The sequence below is a fragment of the Microtus oregoni genome, unplaced genomic scaffold (assembly GCF_018167655.1).
Source record: "Microtus oregoni isolate MIOR12 unplaced genomic scaffold, Mior012 000003F_ref0000135, whole genome shotgun sequence".
Taxonomy (NCBI): domain Eukaryota; kingdom Metazoa; phylum Chordata; class Mammalia; order Rodentia; family Cricetidae; genus Microtus; species Microtus oregoni.
The window spans coordinates 66,434,829-66,460,243 of record NW_024543062.1 but is presented as its reverse complement, the minus strand read 5'-3'; the positions used below and the strand labels follow the sequence as shown (position 1 = coordinate 66,460,243).

The 25,415-nt window shown below is 39.9% G+C and overlaps 1 protein-coding gene across 5 annotated transcripts in view; it reads left to right on the top strand.

Moving 5' to 3' along the window:
- The window catches only part of Camsap2 (calmodulin regulated spectrin associated protein family member 2), an 85,946-nt gene that overhangs the window by 28,179 nt on the left and 32,352 nt on the right, over nt 1–25,415 (top strand). For 2 of the 5 annotated variants that reach the window (XM_041649222.1, XM_041649221.1), the window contains exons 3-7: nt 13,642–13,803; nt 19,458–19,541; nt 20,195–20,227; nt 23,133–23,274; nt 23,539–23,678. In XM_041649222.1, coding sequence (XP_041505156.1) covers nt 13,642–13,803; nt 19,458–19,541; nt 20,195–20,227; nt 23,133–23,274; nt 23,539–23,678 — 561 coding nt within the window. Of the gene's footprint in view, nt 1–8,729; nt 8,766–13,641; nt 13,804–19,457; nt 19,542–20,194; nt 20,228–23,132; nt 23,275–23,538; nt 23,679–25,415 lie in introns of all 5 variants that reach the window. The other 3 variants (XM_041649224.1, XM_041649223.1, XM_041649225.1) reach the window with 2 other exon arrangements.

Sequence of the window (25,415 nt, the reverse complement as noted above, 5' to 3'; positions counted from 1 at the left end):
TGTGGAATTTGGAATGTTAAAATAGAGAGTGAGAGGCCATCTGTACAGTTTGAACAAATGGTTACATTAGGATGTTGTTAAGGTTACCTGGTGGACCAAAGGATTCCTTGAGTTGACTTCTGGACAGCTATTCACAGTAACTATTGTTTGTGAAGCAAGTATTCACGGAAATCTTTTGTAGTCGGTCCTTCCCACTGGATTGTAAAAATACATCCAGCTGGAAAAACTGGGTGACAGAAGAAGTGGTTCTGATGAAACTCTGATAAAAGCCTAGTCATTGACAAGAACATTCAGTTATTTTCATAGCATAAACTTTAAGATACCTCTTGTGTGATAACCTCACGCCAGGGCCATCACGCTTTTGAAATTTTCATGTACCTTTTACACATCCACATCAATGAGAAGTCTGTCGTATGACTTGAGAGCGTGTTATTACACGTGTTTCTGTAGAGAAGATGGAGTTTAACCTGTAAACTGCCCAAGGTAAAGGTAGTTCTAGGTTAGAAAGGCCTGACTCACACCCAGAAGTGTATGGACAGTACATTGGAGTTTTACATTACTAAATTAAATTAAGAGGGTATTTTAAAAGAACCGAAGGGATTGAAGGAGGTGAGGCTGGATCAGGGAGGAGTTGGAGGTAAATATCGTCAAAATACATTGCATGAAACCCTGAAAGAATTATTAGAAGTGTTTATTTTTTTAAAGACATTTCAGAACTTTAACCCTGAGGAAGTTAGCTAAGATTACCAGTTTTAAAGCATTTTATTTTTGTAACCTTTGTGAAAAAAATAGTTGTAAGTAATTGGGCATTAAAATGTCTCTAGAGGCTTGATCCTCAAGGTGAGACTGTAGAGAGGTCTTTCCAGGCCATTAGAGCATGTCCTTCCAAGGGATAGCACAACTCCAGTGGCCTCTTCTCTTTGACTCTCCTGCTGTGGGGTGAACAGTTTTATTCTGTCACGACTCCTGCCATGACTTACTGCCAGTGCCACAGGCCAGTAGGTGAACTAAAGCCTTCAAAGCTATGAGCCAAAGCGAACCTTTGTCCTGAGAAGTTTCTTGTCTCCGGCATTTGTTACAGTCACAGTAAACCAACACAGTAGTCATTTGTTTAGTCAGAGTGGTAATTCAGAGACTTTGGAGGTGGCTCAAGCCTGGAATCCTAGCATTAAGGAGGCAGATACAGGAATACCCTAAGTTCCAGGCCCGTGTGGGGTATTAGCAAGACCTGTCTCACAAAACAAAACAAAAAAGACCTGAAAAACAAATAAAGGAAATCTTTTCTTAAGGTTTTCTAGATTGATAAACAAAACCTAGTAAAGATAACACAAACAAAAGAACTTATCTCAGCAAACCATAAATGTTTGTTTTTTTAGGCTTGTTGCCAAAGGTCATAACAATCCTTTTTCAGGATGATAGATAGCTTCTCTGTGGGAAACCACATAGCCAGGTAGACAACCTGGGTCTCACCTGATAGAAAAGCACTTGAATTTAATTAAACACTGGAGTGTACATGTCCAAGGTTAAAAACATACATCATACTATAATCAAGAAAATCGATACATTGGGCACAGAAACATATGACCATAGAAATAGAGTACAGTTCAAATGTAACATCTAGAAAAGCTTACAAGAGTTGACTAAAACCTTGAGACAGAGAGACTCACCACATTAGCTAAGAAACTAAAATAGCAGAAACAAAATGTACAGTTCAAAGGGGCGGTTAAAACTCAGGGAAATGGTGCAGAATTAAAAAACAAAACCTTGTGAGATTCTAGCTAAGAGTACATCAGTATTTTTTTTTGTTTCTTCTCTTGTTGTTGTTACTTTCTTTTTCTTTGTGTCTTTCATATCATGCCTCCTGATCCCACCCATTTTTTCCCTGACCTCCAAAATAAAACAAAATAAAATTTAAGCGAACAAAAGTAGAAAGGGAAAATCTCAACATGGAAGCTGCAGTGTGACAGCGAGTCACATTTTTACGTGCGGGTATTTATTGCACTACATTGAAAAAATCATTGGTCTGATTCAAGGTCCCTGGTCTCTGCTGGGCCATTGATTCTGGGCCCTCACTGGGACTCTTTCTGGACATCCTGTTGCTGCCCTGTGTTGAGATCCTGCAGCCTTGGGTCTGCAGGACCAACCCCCCACCCCCCACCCCTGTGCTTCAGCAGACCACAGATGTTGTGGATCAACTGGGCCAACACACAACCTTGATCTGGGCCTGGTAGTTGCAGGGTTGGTCAGCCCGCCAGCTCCCCCGTCTTCAGCACCAGGATGAGCTCTCCAGCGCTGCCCTGGCTAGTTCACCTTTGCAGCTGTGAGCAGGAGTCGGGGCCAGCTCTCCTGTTTTGCTTCTTCAGGATCAATTCTTCCACACTTCCACTTTGAGGGCCAACTCTCCCAAGTGCTGCAACTGGTGAGGGCAGGGACAGCTCTCCCACTTTTATGAGGTCAGGTTCAGCTCTCCCATGCTCATGACGTTGGGGCCGGTTCATCCACACCTCTGCCAATAGGGTCATCTCTACTGTGCTGCCCAGGCAAGGAGCAGGGCCCACTTTCCTGAGTGCTGTAGCTAGGGGCGAAGGAGGGTCAGCTCGCTGGTATCTGTAGCAGGTAGTGGGGACAGCTCTCCCATGTGCACAATGTCAGGCCTGGCTCACCCCAATATCTGCTATCAGGAGTGGCTCTATTGTGCTGCTCAGGGGAGATGCAGGGCTTGCTCTCCTGAGTGTTGCTACTGGTGGGGGGCAGGGACAGCCCTCCTGCTCTTACAGCCTCAGGGCCAGCTTTCCCACCTGCCTCAGGTGTTGATGGGTGGGAGGTGGGGAGGTATTTCTACCCCACCCATGTGGCCATAAGACAAGTACATCAGCATTTTCAGGAAACTTTTGAACTGAATTAGATTCTTCCTTCCTTTGTACCAATATGTTAATGCTTAGTTTTTGGGAAACACTATAGTAATTGTCTCTAACTGTATCTGTGATCCTGTGCTGAGAATGGGTTGGAGAATTGGTGGGCCAAGGGCACCTCTCTATGCTGAGAGAGGCTGCCTGCCTGCCGGGAACAGTAACAGTGGAGCCCCCAGAGCCTGCTCACCTTCTCCCAAGAAAGGACCCGTAAGTCCACAGCTGAATCTCCTGGCCTTCATCTCATGGTTTTCTGTAAAGTCTAAAACCACCATGGGATTGAAGGGGAATTTAGCTACCCCTAGTCTGGCCAAACTCTGTATATATCCTCTTCCTTTGTAGTCTTAGGCCCAGATTTCATGGCAAGGAAGGAAGCTAAGGTGGTGGGTTGTGCACCTGAGTGTCTGGAAACATTATTATGGCCAACCTGATGCAAACCTGCTTCAGCCTTTTGTAATCTAGTGCTGTTATGCCCAAATCCGCAAAGTCCCCCAAAAGCTAACAAGGAGAGCAAGTCCCATATGTAAAAGCAAAGAGCCTTTATTTTATGCAAGTTTGCAAACCCAGTCTCTCCGCATGTCCAACGTATTGGAATAAATGGAGAGCCCTGAGCTCAGTCAGAGTTGGGTTTTTATAGTAGTAAAGGAAGGGTGAAGGGTTTCTGAGGTTCAGGACCTCTGATTGGCTGACATTTGTCTAGGGGTGTCCTGGTGAGTATATGCTGGCAGGTGATCTTATCTACAGCAGTTGGAATGTTAGACATTTCCTTTGGATGGTCTGTTCTTGGGTGGTACTCAGGTAATCTTAGTTTATGGTCCTTCCTGCAACCAGGTATTGCTTCAGGATAAAGTACAGAGACCCAGGCCTCTATTAAACTTATCAGTGGCTGAGTCCTACTTTGGCAGGTGTTAATGGTTGGAAGTAAAGAACTTCCTTTGGGTAACATGTTCATATTTAGCTTATAGCTGGCTCCTACAGCTGCAACAACTGTCTTGCAGTGTAGTGAAGACACCTGGAATTCACAGTGAAGCGTCAGGCTGACCTTAAGGTAGCATCTTCCTGCCTCAGTCTCGCAAGTGCTGTTTTTAAGTATGTGCCCTCTGCCCAGTTTAAACCTTTGATTTTGCTCTGTATTTCCTGCTTCCTATTCTGGAACAGTGGAGTCATTCTGCTAAGGGACAGAATTTTCTCCCATGTAAAATATCTCTTTAAAAATGCCTTTTAAAACGTTCTTAATCAAAATAACACAACTTTCTTTGGGTCACTCTTTTCTACTTACTGTTGATTTTCTTTGAAAAATAGTTTGGCATATGACAAAATTAATTTTTAAAAAAATATTTTATTACAATTCCCATTAGAAACTCATCTTAATTTTCTTGTTTACATTAGAATTACATGCATTTGTTAGAATTTAAGTCAGGAACCTTAATTTCTACCGAAGAAAACAATCTTGAATTGCTTACTGAGTAATTGAACACATATTTTGTCACTCATATAAACATGCACTTCCTCAGAGAGCAGTTTTTCAGTGTGGTGACGACATTTTATTTGTAGACCCAAGCTGGTCTTTTCTGCAGTCTAGAAGCCAAGCACACTTGGCAAGTGTACTCCTAAGTATACTTTGTCACCAAGATTTCAGTGTTTGACTTATTTAGAAATGATTCAACTGTCGTATGAGTCACCCTAATAACATACAGTGAGGAAGACTTAATTTTTAAAGGATAAGTTTATTTGGGAGTGACTGCTCTTGTAATCAGGCATGAGATCATCTCTCCTTCACAATCTACTGGCATCCACCCATCCATCCATCCATCCATCCATCCTTCCTGTTTAAGGAAAACAGTGGTATCATCTCAAATAAGAGGTGCTTATTCTGAGCCAAATATGAATGACTAAGACCTAAGTACATAGATTCAGGTTGCCATAAATAGCATGGTTCTAGTGTGGAAATAGTGTCATGAAGTTTATTGCTGTAAAACAAAAAGAAGTCATAAATCACAGCATCTACCATGGATGGTAACTAGACAGGTTATAGAAAAATAGGGAGACTCTAGTAAAGGTTTAGATGTTTCCTAAACTCATTCTTAGCTTTTGAGTTGATAGAAGCTGGTGGTCTGTTAGTACATCCCCAAAGGTTTCGCGTACAAGGTTGTTTTCTCCAGCAAAGAGATAAGTAGTGAATGGTTAGAAAAGGAACCAATGGCAGTCCAAAATAATTTGGGTCCAAATATGCAACATTCTTAACTCTTCACAATTATAGATTTCTAGAATCTTCAGCAGGAGTGTGACTTTTTTACCCTGAGAGCTTCTGTTTACAATTAATTTTTTGTCCTGACACCTTTTGTAACCTTTTTTGAAAAAATGGCATAGATTGTACAAAGTAATGAGTTTCATTATGACATTCTCATATGTGCATATAATGTTCTTTGATCATCTTATACCACTCATTTTCCATCTTCTACATCCTAACAGTTTCCCCTTTTAATTTAACATTTCAATTTTTTTATTTCGAGTTCCACATACAGGAGAAAACATGTGACACTTGTCTTCAGTGCTGGCTTATTTCACTTAACGTGATGATCTCCAGTTCCATGCTTCTTTTTTATGACAGTTTTCTTCCTTGTACCTGAATAAGACGTGTGTACATGTGTGTGTATGCATGCAAGCAGGCACATTTTTCTTTATCCATTATTAGGCCCCAAGACCAATTCTGTAACATGACTAGTGATTAGAACCACAGTAATCATAGATAAGACGGTGCTTCCATAGGATGTTGACTTTGGTTCTTTTTGGTATGCCCAAAAGTGGTGTGAGATTTAGTTTTCATTTGTTGAGGAAGTTTATGTGGTTGTTTGAATGAGACTGGCCCCCATAGACTCATATTTAAATACTTTGTCCCCAGTTGCTGAAACTTTTGGGGAAGAATTTGGAGGTGTGGCCTTGTTGGTGCAGGGGTGGGCTTTGCAGCAAAGGCTCACTCCAGGCCCAGTTTCACTCTCTTTCTGCCCCTGCTTGTGGATCAAAATGTAAGCTCTCAGTTACTGCTCTAGCACCTGCTTGTCTGCTGCTACACTCCCCTCCATGATGGTCATGGACTCACCCTCTGAAGCTGTAAGCAAGCCCTCAGGTAATGATTTCTGTTATAAGTTGCCTTGGTCCTGGTGTCTCATGGCAATAGAATAGTAATTAAGACACCTCCATACCAAATTTTTATAGTGGTTGGACTAGCTTACATTCCTGCCAATGTGGTGTAAGGAGTACCTTACCTTCCACACACCCCTCTGCAGTTTTGCTGATATTTGGTGGGTTTTGATGTTAGTTATCCTGACTGGAGTGAGGTGAACTCTCAGTTCCATCTTTGATTTTCATTTCCCTAATGGCTAAAGATGTTAGACATATTTTCATGTATTTATGTAACATTCATACTTACTAATTTTCAAAGTGTCCAGTTCATTAACCTATTTGTTGAATGGATTATTTGCTCCTTTGGTATTTAATTTTTTGAGATATTGCTATATTCTGGCTATTGATTGCCTGTCGTGTGAATATCTTGCAAAGAACTCCCATTCCTATGCTATTTTCACTCCAGTAGTTGTTTCTGTTGCTGTACAGAGCTTTTTAGTTGGATACACCTCTGTCTGACTTCTTGCTTTTATTTCTTGAGCTTTTGGAATGATATTCTGAAATTGCTTCAGTGTTTGAGGTCAACACTGGGGTCTTTGTATTTTCAGTGGCTCTGGCTTCAGTCTTCTGCATGTGGGCATCTCATTCCCAGCAGCACTTGTTTAAAAGGCCGTCTTTTCTTCATCTTCCAGCATCATTATCAAGAATCAGGTGGCTGTATGTGTGTGAGCTTGCTTCTGGGATTTCTATGGTATTCTGCCGGTAGATGGCTGTTTTTTTTTTTTTTGTGTGTGTGTGTTAGTGCCAAGGCTCTTCTGTAGTGTCATTTGGTCAGGTATTGTGATATTGGAGCATTACTTCATGATTTCTCTGATCATTCTGGGTCTTTTATGTTTTGCTGTGAGTTTTAGAATTTGTTCTATTCTTGTGGAGAGTGCTATTAAGATTTGGAGAGGATTGCATTGCATATGAAGATTGCTTTTGCTAATAATGCCATTCACAGTATTAATTCCGCCAGTGAGCGAAGGGTCTTCTGCCTTGTAGTGTCTGCCATACTCTTTCTTCATAATTTTTGGTTTGGGTTCTGTTGTAGAGATATTTAATATCTGGTTATTGGGCAGGGAGAGTGTTTTTGGCCATTACTGTGAATGGGGGTTGTTTCACTGCTTCATTACCGTAGAGAAGAAAGTTATCAGAGCTCGGTATGGTGTTTTTCATGCGCTGTTCCAGTGCTGACCGTGTTTTCAGATCTGGAAGCCATCCAGTGGATTCTTTGGAGCCTTTAGCGTAGGACCATATACCATCTGCACACAGGGATATCTGACTTATTTTCCTAAGTATTCCTCTTATTTTTTTTCTTGACACACAACTTGAACTAAGCTTTCAATTACTGTGTTGCAGAAGAATTCTAAGAGGGGATGCTCTGTATTTTAGGGAGTAAGCTTTCAGGTTTTCCTCATCCATTATAATGTTGCTGTCAGTTTGTCATCTATAACCTTTATTATGTGGAGTATGATTCTTCTATCTTAGGTATTGTTGTCATAAAGGGCCATTGAGTTTTGTCAAAGACATTTTTGCTTCTATTGAAATTATTGTTATTTCTGCTTCTGAGTCTATTTGTGTGCTGTTTATTGGTTTGCACATGTAGAATCATTGCATTCCTCAGTAAAAAAAAAAAACAGCTGATCATGGCCTGTGATCTTTTAAGTATGTGTTCTAGCACTGTCTTAGTTAGGGTTTCTAACCTGCTGTGAAGAGACACCATGACCGTGGCAATTCTGGAAAACTTTTAATTGGAGCTGGCTTGCAGTTTAGAGGGTTAGTCCATTATCAGCATGGTGCTGGAGAGGTAGCTGAGAGTTCTATATCTGGATCAGCAGGCATCTGGAAAAGAGAGTGACATTAAACTTGGCTTGAGCATCTGAAACCTCAAAGCCCACCCCTAGTGACATACTTCCTCCAACAAGACAACACCTCCTAATAGTGTCACACACTATCAGCCTATGAGGACATTTCCATTCAGACCACCACAATATTCTTGATATGTATTATTTATTTGTTTTTCAGTTCTAGAGATTGAATCCAGGATCTCCTTAAAACTAAGCAAGTGTTGTACTACTGAACTACAAATCCCTTGGCTTTTTTTTTTTTTTTTTTTTTTTGGTTTTTCGAGACAGGGTTTCTCTGTGACTTTGGAGCCTGTCCTGGAACTAGCTCTGTAGACCAGGCTGGTCTCAAACTCACAGAGATCCGCCTGCCTCTGCCTCCCGAGTGCTGGGATTAAAGGCGTGCGCCACCACCGCCTGGCCAATCCCTTGGCTTTTTGAGACAGGGTTCCATGTAGCTCAGTCTAGCTTTGAACTTACATTGCTCTTGACACCTGTGTGTTGAGATTTATAGGTGTGTGCCACTTTGCTCAGCACGCCATCTTATTTCTGGTGTACAAACTATGTTGTGCTGCTGCTACTACCTGGTTGTGCAATATTGATGCACAGCAGCAGGAGAGATTTGCCGGTGATCACTTAATTAATCTAAGGGTTAAGACCAGAAATTTTATGATCTTTTGATATTTATAAATGATGCTTTAAAACTATTTCCTTTTAAACAATATACTATTGTAATTTGGCTACTGATAAACAATTTCTTTATATGTCTGTCCAGAATGGCTCATTAAAATTTTTTCACTTTTCATTTGAGGTTAAATATATTCCAAATGGCAAACCCGTATGACATGTGAGTATTAATTACTAAATTGGGATTAACTCCTAAAAACATCCTGATGTGTCTATGCTGTATGTTCCATTTCAGTAGAATGACTCAAGTACTTCCTGTTTATAATCTAAGTCTTAGTTTCCTCCTCTGTCCCTATGGAAGACTTCTGTATGGGGCTGAGACCAGTGCTCGTTTTAGGAATTTTTCTCGTAGTTATGTATCTGACTCTTTTGCAAGAATTATAAAAGCCGTATAGCCATTTAGTTTCTTTGTTATAAGGCTAATATACTTCTTACAACACTTTGAAACTCTAATTTCTGCTTTTCAAAAGATGTGTGTATGTGTATGGTGCAAGTGTGTGGCTGTATGTACCCATGAGTGCACGTCTGGAAACCAGAAGAGGACACACGCTGTCTTATTACCTAGAAACACAGACAGGACCTGCCTGTCTCCAGCCTCCCAGTGGAGGGCTTCTGCGTGTGCAGTCATGTCTAGCTTTTTATGCGGGTGCTGTGAATTCAAATCCAGGCCCCTCTCCTTGCACAGCAAAAGCTCTCACTCACTGAGCTGTCTCCTAGCCCCAGAGTTCATTTCTTTAATATTTCTACCCTTCATTTCTCACCATAATGTGTACCTTATTTTTTGCCTAGACTACTATTGGAGAAAACAAAAATACACTCCTGGTAATACAGATATAGAGTCAGCCCCCTGTTGACCTTTGGATGATGCTTCAAATTTCACTAAAGTCAAAGTCCTTGAAGCCCGACGTCCATTCCTTTTTATTAAAATGTGTGTGGAACTCTCCTGGGTTTTGTTTGTTTGTTTTTGTAACCAGTATTTTTGCCCTTGCTCCTAAATACCATATTTCGCTCTGCCACCTAGTGGCCTCAGCAGGCACTGTTGCTTCTACTGTAGTACAGGGAGTTAGAGTGTAGATTGACATTAAAGTCTGCAAGAATGGCATGTGATTGTTTTGTGTGCTGCCTACTTTTCCTGGTTGCTGTGTAACCATGAATCAGTTAAATAGTTTTCTTCTGTAAAATAGACATAATAGTGTTTAACTGCAAGGTTATATATTAAACAAGTTTTCTATAGATCCTGAAAACATTACGTACTGAAGACTTTGCATAGTGAGAGTACTAGGATTACGTACTGAAGACTTTGCATAGTGAGAGTACTAGGAGCAGTTAACCGGAAGAAGCTGAACAGCACCTGCCATCAAACAGTGCTAACTGTTGTCATCAATATGATGTTAATGTGTTTAGATAGGAAATTGTATTTTACTTAAAACTACCTTTGACCTTGAGTTTTTTTTAGTGTTGATTTTTTCTAGGTCTATTATATATATTTGTGTTTTATATGATTCTTACATTACCTCATTTCCTAAAGTAAAAGCATGAAAAAATTGAAACACAAGAGTTCTTATAAATGAATACCACATAGGAGTAACTGCATACATACAACAATAGCGTCACCTCAGTCTTCTGTCAGGGACTGAGCTGTTTTAAAGCTGCTTTAGTAATTATGTTTGCTGTTCACTAGCCCAGCTCTTGAAGTAAACTGCAGGTTAATGTGTATCTTTACATACTGTATATGACAAGGCACTTTCTAAGTTTAGCTTTTAGTCATTGCTTTTTCTTCCTGTTTCATATATATGACATATTAATATAGAGGAACATTGTTGTACTTTTTTTACTAGTTTTATTATATACATTTCACATATTGTAAAGTAGCCGCACTTTCCTACATTACCCATTATAGAACATTTGTATTTCCCTTTTGATGTAAAATACTAAAATGAATCCTTTTTAGTGTGTATGTGTGTGCTCACACTCACACATCAGTAGAAGGCAGAAGTGGAAAGACTGATTTCCTCTTAATACTGTGAAATGTTCTAGAGGGAAACAGTCAGTTAACTTCCTCAACCTCCAGCACAAAACCCACTCTTAAGTTTGTGGTAGCCAGTTCCTAGCTCATTCCTTCCTGTCTCCCTCCTTCTGTAGATGTAGTATGTAAGAAGGTAACTTTCTTGCCCTCGAGAAACAAGAGTTTTGTATGCAGATGACTGTATAGAAGTAAGAGAAGCTCTTTCGCATTATCATGGACTGTGTTGGATACCTGTGCTCATTTTCTGCTCCGTAAAGTCAGAACATAATGTAACATAACTACAGTCGGGAAGAATCTGTGCTCAGTTCAGAGTTTGGATGAGGCATCTGATTGGAAAGGGCAGAGGAAGAGCTTTACAATGGAGTCCCATTCAAACCTGTGTCAGTCAGTATTAAAAGAACTTAAGAACTCACGACACAGAAGCTTGAGAAAGAATGGCACACTTAAAGGCTAGTAAGGGTGTGTGTGTCAAGATCATGATTGGGAAAACCAGACAGATGACCTGAGCTGAGCTAGTAGGAGCTCACTGATCCTGGACTGACAGCTGGGGAACCTGCATGGGAATGAACTAGGCCCTCTGAATGTGGATGACAGATATGTGACTTGTTCTGTTGCGGGGGGAAAGAGGGGGAGGCTACAATGGGACCAGGACTTATCCCGGATGCATAAACTGGCTTTTTGGAGCCCATTCCCTATGGTGGGATACCTTACTCAGCCTTGATACAGGGGGGAGGGGTTTGGTCCTGCCTCAACTTGGTATGCCAAACTTTGTTGACTCCTCAAGGGAGACCCTACCCCCTCTGAGGAGTGTATGGAAGGTGGGATGGAAGGAAGAGGGGGAATAGAAGAAGGGGGGGTGAACTGGTGTTGGTATGTAAAATGAAAATAAAATTTAATTAAAAAAAGACTAGCAGACAGTTTTGTTTTGCTTTTTTCAAAGATGTATAGGGTGAAGAAGGGATTAGTAAGGCCAGAGTGAGAGGCACAAGTCAGATAATAAAGCTTTACCTCCATAAGGAGTTTTTGTGTGGCAGTGTACCTGAGGATGCTTGAATGTCTACCCACTCCTGACAGGGAACCAACGGCAGTCTAAAGTAAAGTTACCACCAAAGTCCAACCTAATAAGCCAATGTGTTTTATTGGGGTTCCTTATAGGAACAGAAATGACTGAGATGGCTGTATTACCAAAGTGCACCCTGGCATGGGTTACAGTTCACAAAGGGGGAACCTGGAACACACCGCACAGCCCACAGGCAACTAAGCAGGTTGGAGGGTGTCCTTCCAGGCAGCTCAGCTGGTCTAAAAGAGTCTGCAGCAATCCTTACAACTTAATATGGACTGGAGAATAGAACAGCCTAGTAAATCTGGCTAGCTTCAGGGGCTTCCTGAAGCTATTGAGTTATTTACTTCCCCCAGCTTCTCTTCTTAGACCATCCTGTCTCTTTAACCCCCTTTTAATTTAACATTGTGCATCTTAAGGAACTTCCCTCCAAGATGGAAGGTTTTAATCTCCAAGGAAACAACAGGAGTCCAAGTTTTATTATGTAAAAAATATGGGGTTTTTTTTTTGGTAGGAATGATAAAATGCAGTCTCTGATTTGGAAAAAATATCTATTCCCTAGTTTATAACATCTTCAGAATTCAAATGGATTTAATATAATGGAGAAAATAAAGAATTAGGTTGGAGAAGACTGTAGTAGACATGGTGTAAAACTTCAGAGCCATAAAGAAAGCTCCAGGATGGACAGATTTTACCAGGAAAGGCTAGGAAAACGTGTTTGCTGTCTAGACAAAAGAGGACTCTAACAAATATATGATAAGCGCTTTACAAGTCAGTGGGAATGAAAACACCCCAAAGAAGAGACAGGCAAAAGATACTAACGGGCAGTTTCTGAAGAGGAAATGCAGATAGTTGCTAACCACACAAAAGCATGCCTGGTAATAATTAGATAATTGCAGAGTCAAGTATGAGATTTTTTTTTTTTTTTTTGATTTTCGAGACAGGGTTTCTCCGTAGCTTTTGGTTCCTGTCCTGGAACTAGCTCTTGTAGACCAGGCTGGCCTCGAACTCACAGAGATCCGCCTGCCTTTGCCTCCCGAGTGCTGGGATTAAAGGCGTGAGCCACCACCGCCCGGCAAGTATGAGATTTTTAACCTTTCATATAGATGAAAAATATTAAAAAATGTAGAAATTGGCATGCTGATAACATTCTTGGTGGGATGTAAGATTGGTGTAACTTGCCCAGTTATCAAAGCTTATACTGTAGTTTTGGACCCAGTAGTCCCACAGGAAGTAATTATCCACTAGAGGTCAGTGTTACAGCACTATTTATAATGCCAAAGATAGTAGACAGTGTGAACAGTGTAGTTAACTAGTGTATGGTAATTTTTTGTAAGAATGCATAACAACTGAAGGCACTGCTGGGAAGTGGAAGAGGGACCATTAATATGCTTTATATAATATTTTGTGGTTTTAACTACCATATAACAGATTCATATGTTACCAAAACCAAAACAAAAACCCTGAGAAAATACTGGAAGTTCTGTGCCATAGGAGTTAGATGAGAAAGAATTTGGAGGCAAGAAAATTAGTTACAAGTTTTTTGTTGTTTATTCAGAAGTGAAACTTTGTCATCTAGATTGAAGGTGTGCCAATATTAATGAAGAGCACAGAGGGATATTTTAATGTACTCTGGGTTTGAGAAATGAGGGGAGATCAGCAGCAGCAGCAATCCTGGAATTTGTACACTGCATTGCAAATGATACATGCATGATTATCATGTGAAAAGGAGAGGAGGGTTTGAGTAAATAAAGAGCATCTTAATATAAGTCTTCAACAGTATCTGAAAAATAAACTAGTCTAGTATCAGCTTATTTTAGCATGCTTTGTGCTTTCTTAACACCTGTCTGTATTCTGGCTTTACTACTGTTTTTAAGAAAATGCTAATATTTTACAATAAAGCAGTTTCTAAGTGTAATTTTGAAATTGTTTGTGCTTTTCTATTTTCAGAGTGCACATTTGGCCATGATTGATACTCTAATGATGGCTTATACTGTAGAGATGGTCAGCATAGAAAAAGTAATTGCATGTGCTCAACAGTATTCAGCTTTTTTTCAAGCTACAGATCTGCCCTATGATATTGAAGATGCTGTCATGTACTGGATAAATAAGGTAGGCTTATGCTCACCTGGAAATGATCTACTAGCAGAAAACTAAAATCTGCAATTACTCATTGCTCCTGTGTGACTTTTTGTTTTAAATCAGAATGTAAGCTAAAGTTGTGCAATTTACTTAAAACATTTTGTTTTAAAAAGTGTAAAGCTGAGCCAGTGGCTTAGATCTGTGATCTCAGTACCCGTGAGGCTGAAGCTGGAGGATCTGATCAGGTTCAAGGCCAGACTGGGCTACAGTGAGGCCTAGTGTTAAAACAAGAATGATGCAGATAGAACAGATTTGATTGACGGTGTCTGTGATTGTACTCATACTTCATAATGACCCCTTAGGGCCAGCTCATACCTGATCATTGCGAAACTGAGCGCACTCAGAATGAGGAACCACATAGTGAGCAGTGAAATAATTTTGGATATGATTCTCCTATTTCTGATTGTGAGCATCTTAGGTTTGTTTAACTGAATTGTACAAAATCATATTGATTATGGATTCACTTTCTTGGAGATTTTTTGGTTTGTGCCTTGAACATGATTAAATTTTTAATTTAATTTTCCTTGTCATTTGAGTAGTTAATTCTTGACTCACATTCATGCATCCAGTTTTGAGACAAGATCTCACTGTATAGACCAGACTGACCTGAAACTTGTAGAGATCCTCTTGGCTCTGTCTCTGGGATTACAGGCTCAGGCCACCACATCCAGATGGACCAGCTTTCATTTACAGTTGTCCTTGCAGAGGAAATTAAACTATTTTGTGGGACAGGCAGTGAACAAATATTCAAGTTATGTCTTGAGGTGTCCTTCCTTAAATGTTTGCATAAAGCTTGTCATAAGCTAAATTGTGCTGGAGAGATGGCTCAGTAAGTAAAGCACTTGCTGCATAAGCTTCAAGTCTGGGGTTCAGATCCCCTGAACCTACGAAAAGCTGGCAACTCACCTGTAATCAGTGCTCGAACAGCAGGGGCGGGGATGCTGTGAGGTCGTGTCCAGAAGACAGTGTTTCACATCTCTCCCACCCTCCAGCTCTTATGGCTACCCCGTTTTTCCATGATGTAGGGATTGTATAGATGTCCCATTTAGAGATGAGCACTCAACAGTCACTTATTAACTCTTTGACCAGTTATGAGTCTCTTCTTCAATGGCTACCCACTGCAAAAAGAAGCATCTCTGGCCAAGGTTGAAAGCCGTGCCACTTTGTGGGAATAAAAACAAGTATTTAGAAGGCAGTTTGACATGTGATGGTCTTACCCACTGCTGGACTGTGTGTGCTATAATATGTTCAGCTAGGCAAGTATGCCCACTAGTACGGTAGTGGCCTGACAGTTACAGGGCTAACAAAACCACTCTCAGACTGGATTTGAGGCTTGCTCACAGAAAGGAATTTGTGCCTGATACTGTAAACTCAGTCAAAAGCCTGTGGCTATCGGCTCTAAGGGAAGCTGCATTATTTCAGTAAATGCTTGTGTAGAAGGAGAGAAATAACTCTAGAAAGCTGTCCTCTGATCACCACATGGAGGTCATGGCTAGTACATAGCTAACAATGTTGAACACCTTTAAAAATGTTTATTAGCCATTTACATTTTTTTCTTTTGAGAACTCTGTTCAGTTCATAGCCATCTCTCTCCAGTCCCCTCTGTATGACTTAATGGGTTTCCTCAGAAGTTCTTCCTGTGCCTTTGGAGATAATCATGTGATTCTGTCCTTAAGTCCATATATGCATTAATAACATTTATTAATTTACTTGTATTGAACTATCCATACATCTTTGGAATAAAGCCTAGTTAATCATGGTTAATAATTTTTTGTTTTGTTTTGTTTTTGCCTTTTTGAGGCAGAATATCTGTAGTGTAGCTTTGGAGCCCATCCTATAACTCTGTAGGTCAGGCTGGTCTGGCCTTGAACTTGAAGAGGTCCGCCTGCCTCTGCCTCCCGAGTGCTAGAATTAAGGGCCTGCGCCACCACCGCCTGGCAGGTAGTGAACTTTTGGTGTGTTCTGGAGCCTGGTTTGCAAATATTTTATTGGGAATTTTTGAAGCTATATTCATCGGGGAGTTTGGTCTGTAATTTTGTTGTTGTTGCCACTTTTGGAATGTTTTGATTGTCAGAGTAATATTAGCTTTGTAAAAAGAGTTTAGCCCTATTTTTTCCTTTTCTATTTTTACGGATTAGTATGAGAAGTGTTGGGTTTAGTTCTTCTTTGAGAGTTTGGTAATATTACCAGTGAATCCACCTGGGTCTGGACTTTTTAAAATTTTAAATTTGGGATATTTTTAATTACTGCTTCAATCTCTCTGCTATTAGATCTTCTGAGAGAAAAGAGCCTCAGTTGAGAAAATGCTTCCCTAAGAACAGGCTGCAGGCAGGTCTGTGAGGCGGATTCTTAATTAGTGATTGATGTGGGAGGCCATGTGGGTGGTGTCACCCCTGGGCTGTGGTCCTGTGTTCTGTAAGAAAGCAGACTAAGCCATGGGGAGCAAGCCAGCAAGCAGGACCCCTCCGTGGCCTTTGCATCAGTTCCTGCCTCCACATTCCTGCCTTGATTGAATTTCTGCCCTGACCTCTTTCCATGATGAACAGTGATGGAAGCGGAAGCCAAATAAGCAATGTCTCCCCCAGTTGCTTCGGTGGTGGTGGTGTTTCGTCACAGAGTGATACGCCCGACAGTGTCCTCGATGTCTCCTCCTTGCTAGCTCTGGGAGATTACCTTCTATGGTTGTTTTGAAAATGTCTACGCCTTTAGAATGTGAAGATTTTCTTCTATAGCTTAGCCCAAAAATCTGTTTCAGAGTGTCACATATGTCTTGAAATTCTTATATACCTTCGTGTCCTCTTTAGGTTGTTCCAGTTCCTTTACTATGTCTTCAAGCTCAGATACTGACCTCTCCTCGATCCATTCTGTTGCTGAGATTTTCCAATTTTTTATTTGACTTAATACATGAACATTTTTTAAAGATCTGCTTGTCTTTATTTTGCATATGTTTTCCGAGTTTATGTGTGGTACATGTGTGTCTAGTGCCCAAAGGGTCCAGAAGAAAATACTGAATTCCCCTGGAACTGAAATTTTAGAGGGTTGTGAGCCAGCATGTGGTTGCTGGGAACTGAACCCATGTCCTCTGTGGGGGCAGTAAGTGCTCTTAACTGCCATCTCTGCAGCCCTTGACCAAGACTCAGGTGATTGAGCTTGGTTAACATCTGGTCTCTGCCTGGGCTTAGAGAAGTAAATGTTACTAGAGGAACTGACACAGGAAAGCTGGTGCAGTTTCAAGTTTAGAACTGCAGGTGAGCACAGCCACACAGTTGCCAGTCCATGACGGACCCTTAGAAGTCTGCTTCCCCACACTTAGAGACTGTTTCATCTTCTCTAGTCTTCATCCATTGCTAGTTTTCCCTGTTACTTTGAGCTGCAGCTAAGTTGGCTGACCTCATCTACTTAGGGGCAATCCATCAGGTTAGAATTGTTTTCTCTTCTCACTACTGAATCTGTTTGCCTTTCTGCTTCTCGCTGTCTTCTTTTCCCTAGTTTAGATGGAAAGCATACCCCTCCCTCAGAGGGAGCACCCCAAAACCTGTTGCTCTAGAACAGTGGTTCTCCATGTAAATACCTGCAGTATGACCCCACAGTTTGAGAAGTGCTCCCTAGAAATTCCTTCACCCTTTTTCATGGTCTTGGTCCCTCTGCCTTGTTTTGTAATTTCATATGGGAACTTGTTAAACTGCAGGGTAGGTCTGTGTGGAGCAGGAGGTGCTGCTGATGCTGATCTGTGATCTTCCTGCTGTTCCTTCTTAACTGGGCTGTGACTTCTCATTCTCCTTCCCAGCTGAATTGTCCTCACTGGAGCTTGTTCTTGTGTTTCTCCATCCACATACAGCCTCATTTGATTCTTTGAACACTCCCCAAAGTGTTACTTCCCTAATTGGTCAGCCCTCTGTCTGCTGTCTCATCTTCATTCATACTCTGAAATTGCTCCTCTTGGTCAGTTTAGGGTCTCCATTCTGACAGATCCAGTGCATACTTTTCAACTCAGCCATCTTTTAAAGCACAAGCTATCATGCTGAAGTGTCTTTGGAAAATCTGAGGTAGTTACTAAAGCTTTCCTTTATTTGATGTAATCTAAACACCAGACTTCCCTCCAGTGGCACTTCTTTGGCCTCCCAGCAGGTGTTTTTTTCCCTTTGGTCTGTGGTTTCTTTTTAAAGCATATATAGTCCAAAGTGTAGCCAAAATTTTGAGACTAAATTATAGGTAGACCAGTGGTTCTCAACTCTTTGGGGGTTGCATATCAGATACTTACATTATGACTCATAACAGTAGCAAAATTACACTTTTGTTTTTTGTTTTGTTTTGTTTTTTTAATTTATTTTTTATTGCAAATTTCCACCTCCTTTCCTCCTCCCACTTCCCTCCACTCCCCTCCCCCCCTCTGCAGTCCAAGGAGCAGTCAGGGTTCCCTACCCTATAGGAAGTCCAAGGTCCTCCCTGTTTCCCCCAGGTCCAGAAAGGTGAGCATCCAAACAGACTGGGCTCCCACAAAGCCCGTCCATGCAGAAAATTACACTTTTGAAGTAGCAACAAAAACTGTTAGGTTGGGGCTCACCACAACTTGAGGAACTGTACTAAAGGGTCATAGCATTAGTTGGTCTTCCGTAACTGTGATCTCATCCTTCCCAGGATGCTCTTCACATACAGCTAATCTGATAATGTCAGATTTCTCTTTGATTCTTCAAGCCAGTGAAACTATGTTTCTGCTTAAGTTCTAATCACTCTTCTCTGTGTCAGCTGTGGGGAGACCACACGACCTGTTTTAGTTCTGTCGCTATGATAAAATAACCTGGCATCATTGTGGGGTGGTCACATCAAACTCAAAATCAAGAGCATGGAGAAATAAATGAATGCTGCTTGCTTGCTTGCTTGTGTTCAACTTGCTATCCCCACTCTTACACATTTCATCACACACACACATACACACACACACACACACTTTCCCACCATACCACCTCCCTGCTCCTGCCAGTGGTGCAGCAACTAGACAGTCTCCCGTAGACATGTCCTCAGGCCAACCCAGTGCATTCATTGGAACTCTTTCCAGGTGATCATAGGCTATGTCAAGTCAGTTAAAATGAAATGAAATGGAGTCCGCTGTGTTCACTTTCTTCCAGAGTCTTTCCTTCTTTCCCCTGCCTTTGTTTATCTTTACCAGGTTTTTACATGCATGCAATGCATGCATGCATAAATGTATGTATTTGGTGTTGTGGGTTGAACACAGGGTCTCACACGTGCTGCCTCATGCTCTGTCATTGAGCTGTATATGTACTCCAGCCTTGCTTTTTATGTTTTGTACAGAACTTATAATTATTATCTCAGATGGGCTTTGTGTGTTGAATACCTAGTAGTATAATGCATGTTACAAGTATACTAAGCTCTTACTAGAACTAGAACATTCCAATTTCTAGCAAAAAGGTGCTCAACATGTACTGTTAATTTATGGAGCTGATGTTAGAGTTTTAAATAAAGTTACTATTTTCTAGTTAAAAATGACATTTTATTTGTCTGTTACTTGTACTTGATATTAGTCATCTAACCATGTGATTTTGTTGCTGTATTTTAATGCAAATTCACATTGATTTTTTTTATATATATATATTTTTTTTTTTAAGGTGAATGAACACTTGAAAGACATAATGGAACAAGAACAAAAGTCTAAAGAGCATCACACAGCTGAAGCTCCAGGAGGTCAAAAGGTACACACTGCAGTGCAGAGTGGTTATGATGGGTAGTCATACATTTTAGAGATGCGAGAACTGTTCTAGGAAATGCAAAATAACCATTAGTGATTGATTTCTACTGAGATTAGAGGCTTACTGAATTTAGGTTTTAAAGGATAAAAAATGATATTCTGTAGAACACCCTTAGATAGCAAAAATTATTAGCCATTATATTCCCCGGCACTTCAGCTACATTGCTCTTTACTTTAGGCTTCTGTTTATTGGAGTGGTTTTCCCCCTTCAGAAAGAATATTCCTTTCTTCCAGTTGGTCTCCCAGTATCTAAGAATCTAACCTTACATTCTTTTTACTTTAATAATATGGATATATTTATTTATTTGTAGGTGCAATATGTGATTCTGAATCTCTGAACTAGAACTCTTTGTTGCTAAAATACTCTCAGTGTCCTAAAATGTGATTCTGTTTGGGGAGAGCAAAGGAGAGGAGATGGCGCTGGTCTTGGTGTTAGGGATTCGTGAGCTTTAACTGAAGTGCCAGTCATAGGACACGTGAGCACTGTGACTGGAGAGCCCACTGTCAGGAGCCCTCTGTAGCCTGCTATGGATGATTCTGATGACTTTTCCTTCACCTCCTGCTCTGTCTTTTCTCCCTCCGCTGCTTCCTCTGAAGTCTCCTTCCAAATGGTTTTGGAAACTGGTTCCAGTAAGTTTTCCTCACTACTTCGCTTTTCTCTCCATAATTGTGATGGTATTGGTGGAATTGTTTATAGCTTGTGCTATCACTACCTCATACAAATTTGTTTGTCATCGAGTAGAGAGATTAGGTTTAATATACTTCCATCATATAAAATGGAAAATTAAAGCATAAACACCTTTGCTTATCACATCATTCATAAACCATTATTAGTAATGCCAGTGGGTAAAACAACCCATGGGTACAAATCTTTCTGCTATTAACAGTTTTCCTAAAAGTGAATTTGAATAATCCCATGTGTAAGTTGTCTGCATGTTTGAATTATTTTTCGCAGAATTGTTTTCTTTATACCTTAATTGAAGATAGCACTTCACTATTTGAAAAATCAGAAGCTTATGTGTCCTCACCAGTATTGTACCTAAACTGTGAAACTCTGATTTCACCTGATGATCAATATCTCAGGATTAAGAATGGGCAGTTAAAACCAGGGGGGTGGGGGGGAAGGAAGGAAAGGAGGGAGGGAAGGAGAGAGAGGGAGAGAGAAAGAAAAAGATTCCCTATAGCTCACAGACTGTAGATAACTTACCTGGGAACTGTACAGACATTTAACAAATGTTAAAGTTCATTTGCTCAGTGGATTTTACAGGATATAGTCTTTAGTAAAATGCTTTGACCTGCTCCTCATAATTGTCTAAACCATAGACAGTCATTGTTACTGTGAGTGTATACACACACACTCCTTATCCATAAGTGCTAATTGACAAAGGGAGTAGAAGAAATGAAACCAGTTTTGCTGGTGATGCTAAGCTGGTTCAGTCCAGCTCTCCTGCTTGGAGGTCAGAGCAAGGAAGATGGGTATGGAGCAGTGCTCCCTACCTGGAAAGTGAGCTTACCACTGGGTGATTTTCTTTCTTCTTCTCTTTTCTTCCCTCTCTTCTAAATTATTTCTCAGCAACAAAATTCAGTTTTTTAGGGCCAATGTAAAAGTCAGTGATCAAAGAGTCTCAATTAGGCTATGCAAGACGCTTCACAACAGCAGCATTCAGAAGCCGAGGCCGGAGGACTGAGATCTGTACAGTGTAAGCTGTACTGACACGCCCCCTCTCCCCAAAAAGAGAACAGGAAGGGAAAGTGTAATCCATATAAAAAAAATTGTACATGTATTATTTTCTGAATGTAGGGAAAGTTATAATGTCTGCCTTGCACTCCTCCAAATATTTCTTTTCAAGAGGAAAACGTGTTCCGTGATTCTTGTCAGTCGGGATTGAGGGAAAGAGAAGCAGAAATAAATACCTTTTTCTTCACTGGTGCATATGTTTTCTGGAGGATGTCATTTAAAAGAATTTAATGCACCTTCATGTATTAAGTGCTTTGTTCAATAAATTTGAAATTTTCTGTTTTTAGCCTCAAGTATTTTTCACAATTATATTTTAATTTATAAATTGCAGAGGTGAGAGTTTAGATAGACTTGAAAGAAAATATTTAAATTGTTCTCTTGTAAAACTGTCACCTGCAACTGGAGAGATGGCTCAGCAGTTAAGAGAACTTACTACTTTTGCATAGGAACCATGTTCAACTCCCTGAACCCACATGCTGGCTCACAACCTTCTGTAACTCAAGTACCAAGGGATATAACCCTTTTCTGGCTCCCACAGAGAGCAAGCATACATATGGTGTACATATTTACATGCAGGCAGAACACCCATATGCACAAAATAAATCTTTTTAAAATGACTTCTAAATAGAAATAGCCTCTGTAATCATACATTTTGCCAATAAAAGGCTTTATGTGCCGTCAGTGAATTATAAGCATTATTTGTCTTGCCTGTAGTGGAGCTTCTAGCAAATGACAGCTAGCCTGCAGTGACTGCTTCTGTGTGCCCAGCATCTTTTTAAATCTCCCAGTGGTACTATGAAGTAGGTTTTACTATCCCCGTTTTACAGATAAGGAAAATGAGAAATGAGAGTTTAAGTAACTTGTCCAAAGTCACAGCTAATGGCAGAACCAGGATGTAAGTGCAGGTAAAATTGGCTTCAGAGTTTTTCTCTTAACTTTTTACAGCAGTTTTCATTCTTAGAGGTCTGTCTTAACATTTGTATTTTTATTTTATTATTTTGATTTTAGAGACAAGGTTTCTCAGTGTAGTCCTAGCTGTCTTAGAACTCGCTCTGTAGACCAGGCTGGCCTCCAGTTTACAGAGATCCGCCTGCTTCTGCCTCCCAAGTGCTGGGATTAAAGCTGTGCACTCTACTGCCGGCACCACACTGGCCTCTGTCTTAACATTTTTATCCAGTCACATCAAGTTATTTTTAGAAATCCAAGTTTTGTTTTTCTGAGGGGAGCAGGATCCTTCCACTTGGCTCTGTTCCTGGTTCAAAGTCTGGTGCGTGTACCCCGATGTTCAGATGATGGAGCAGAATGCTTTGGTGCTGTTTCTTGACTCCAGATCTCCTTTGTTGATAGGACTAGCTAGCTGCTCCTCTCCAATTTTGATAATTCTTATAATTATTTCTGCTCAAATGATTCCTTTGCTCTTCAAAAGCTATCTTTTTGTGTAGGAACTTTAGTCTTGATTAAGTCTAATAGTAAATAAAATTTTAATCAGTAAATGAACAGAACTGATTTGAATGTAGTGTTCAGATCTGTTTTGTGATTGTGTAACTACTATAAACTAAATGCCATTTGATATCATTGTTAAAATGTTATATTGCATATGATTTGAATTAGTATTGTTGCTGTAAACTTAACCTTGGTATATAGTATTATTGCCAAAAGGTGAGTAGTTGGTATTTCTTGTTTCTCCTGATTTATAGTTCCTTAATATTATTAAGAACTATAACTACAATTCTGTGGGATTTTATGTTTGCTTTCTTTGCATTGTTTAGTATTTATTTAGATCTCTTTATATTGTAGGCTCGTTACAGGAAGGAACAAACATTGCTTAAACAACTGCCTTGCATTCCATTGGTAGAAAATCTGTTGAAGGATGGTACAGACGGCTGTGCATTAGCTGCCCTTATTCATTTTTACTGCCCTGGTGTTGTCCGATTAGAGGGTAAGTGTGTTCCAGGGATATATCTCTGAACTGTGGATAGATGGCAAAAATATTTAAATCAACAGCATTTCATAACTAATGAAGGATTTTTTTTAAAAAAACATTTACGTATAATTCTGAGAAAAAATTGAGAACTTTTTGTCTAGTGGCTATTATTTATAAGTACATGTTTGCTAAACAGTTCTACATAATTGTGTATTTGTACTGTCAGTAGTTATGAAGTGTTCATATTTAACCCAAAGTCATCCCCTTTTCTATTTGAAGATATTTGTTTGAAAGAAACCATGTCTTTGGCCGATAGCTTGTATAATCTACAGCTGATTCAGGAATTTTGCCAAGAATACTTAAACCATTGCTGCCATTTCAGCTTGGAAGATATGCTTTATGCTGCTTCATCCATAAAGGTAAATCAAATCTTTTTTTTTTTTTGCCTTTTGATAAAGTTTAAAAATCGTAGCAACATGCAATAAAAAAAAAAATCGTAGCAACAAACTGGGGGTATATCTCAATGGTGCAGTAGTACCCATCATGTACAAGGGCCCAAGTTGAATCTCAAGTACTAGCAATAGAAAGGTGGGGGCAGGAAGATCAGGAGGTCCTGGCCAGCTTGAACTTTGTAATGGGTCTGAGGCCAGTGGAGCTATAGCAAAGCCTGTCTCCAAAAATAAATGAATATAAATACTTACAAATTAACTTTATCAGTAAAGAACTTGGGTTGATTTTTTTTTTTCTCTTTAAAGTATCCATTGCTAGCTTCAAGTCTTTTAGATTGTGAAGGCAAACACAAAGTTATATGTAAAATTGATGTGTTGTCTTGGTGTGGACAGAGTAGATTATGAACCATTAAATGGTTTTTGATCATAGGTAAATGTTAACAGAAGTTGAGAGTCGTCCTTTAAGGCTGGGTTTGAGTGTATGCCAGTAATCCTAGTGTTCTAGAAACTAATGGCAAAGCATGAGTTGAATTCATGCCTGGGGACATGATGAAACACCTGGCAAATAAACAGCAAACCAAAACAGTAATGAAGCTTCATTTCAATGAAGAATTTTTAGTTAGAGAACCAAATGAAGCACTTTGGTATGTGCGCGTGCGTGCATGCGTGCGTGCGTATGTGTGTGTTTGTGTTGGGATGTTTGTGAATGTGAAGTTAAGGACTGCCACACCTAGCTTTTATGTAGATGCTGGGGATCCAGCCTTAGGTCCACTGTACCCCACTGAGCCATCTTTAGCCTCTTTGATAGATTCTTAAGTCAGATGTCAAATGCTCTTTTTGCTCAGGATTACTTTGGCTCTTCAGGATTGGTTTTTCTAGTTCTGTAAAGAATGTCATTGAACTTTGAGGATCACATTGAATCTGTAGATCACTTAAGTAATTTGGCTATTGTAACTATTAATTTTGTCGCTCCATGTGCTGCTTCAGTTTCAAAGCTTTAGGAATAAGTGATGTTACAATATGTTTAGTTTAGCTTAGAAGTAACAATTTTCTGTTGAGCCTAACCAGAATTCCAGTGCTAATCCTATTGGAAGTGCTAAGGAGCTCCTCTCGTGAATAAGCTAGTGTCTTATACTTGGAGCCTTTTTATACTTTAGTAGCTCCTCTTTTTCCTATGTCCATTTCAGGATCTCCAAAGGGCAGAAGATAGAGCCAATGATAAAAGCATTTCCAAATGAGGAACTCACTAATCTCAGTGACTCAAATGGTACCACACTCCCTACTCTGACACATCAAAGAGAAACCTTGATTAATCTATTCTGAAGGTTTACTTACACCATTATTTCCTTTATATCTTACTAACAACTTTTCTAGTATTTTCTATAAAATATAAGTGAAGTGCTACTTCTATGATATTTTCATATGCCTAAGATATATACTTGTTTAAAAAATGTTATAGATTAAGTTTGGTAGGGTTCCTTCCTGTCCATTTTAGAGAATAGACTAGAATATAGACTTTCCAATAATCCTGATATTTAGGTCATTTTGAGCATGATCCAAATATAAAAATATTTCCTTAAATCAACTTAATTAAAATAAGTAATTGTCAGCAAAAAGTCTTTGTTCACGTTCTGCATTTTTTGCTTAATTGTCACAACTACAAGTTTGAATTTAGTGTACTATCTTAAGGCTCTAAACTCCAGAGAG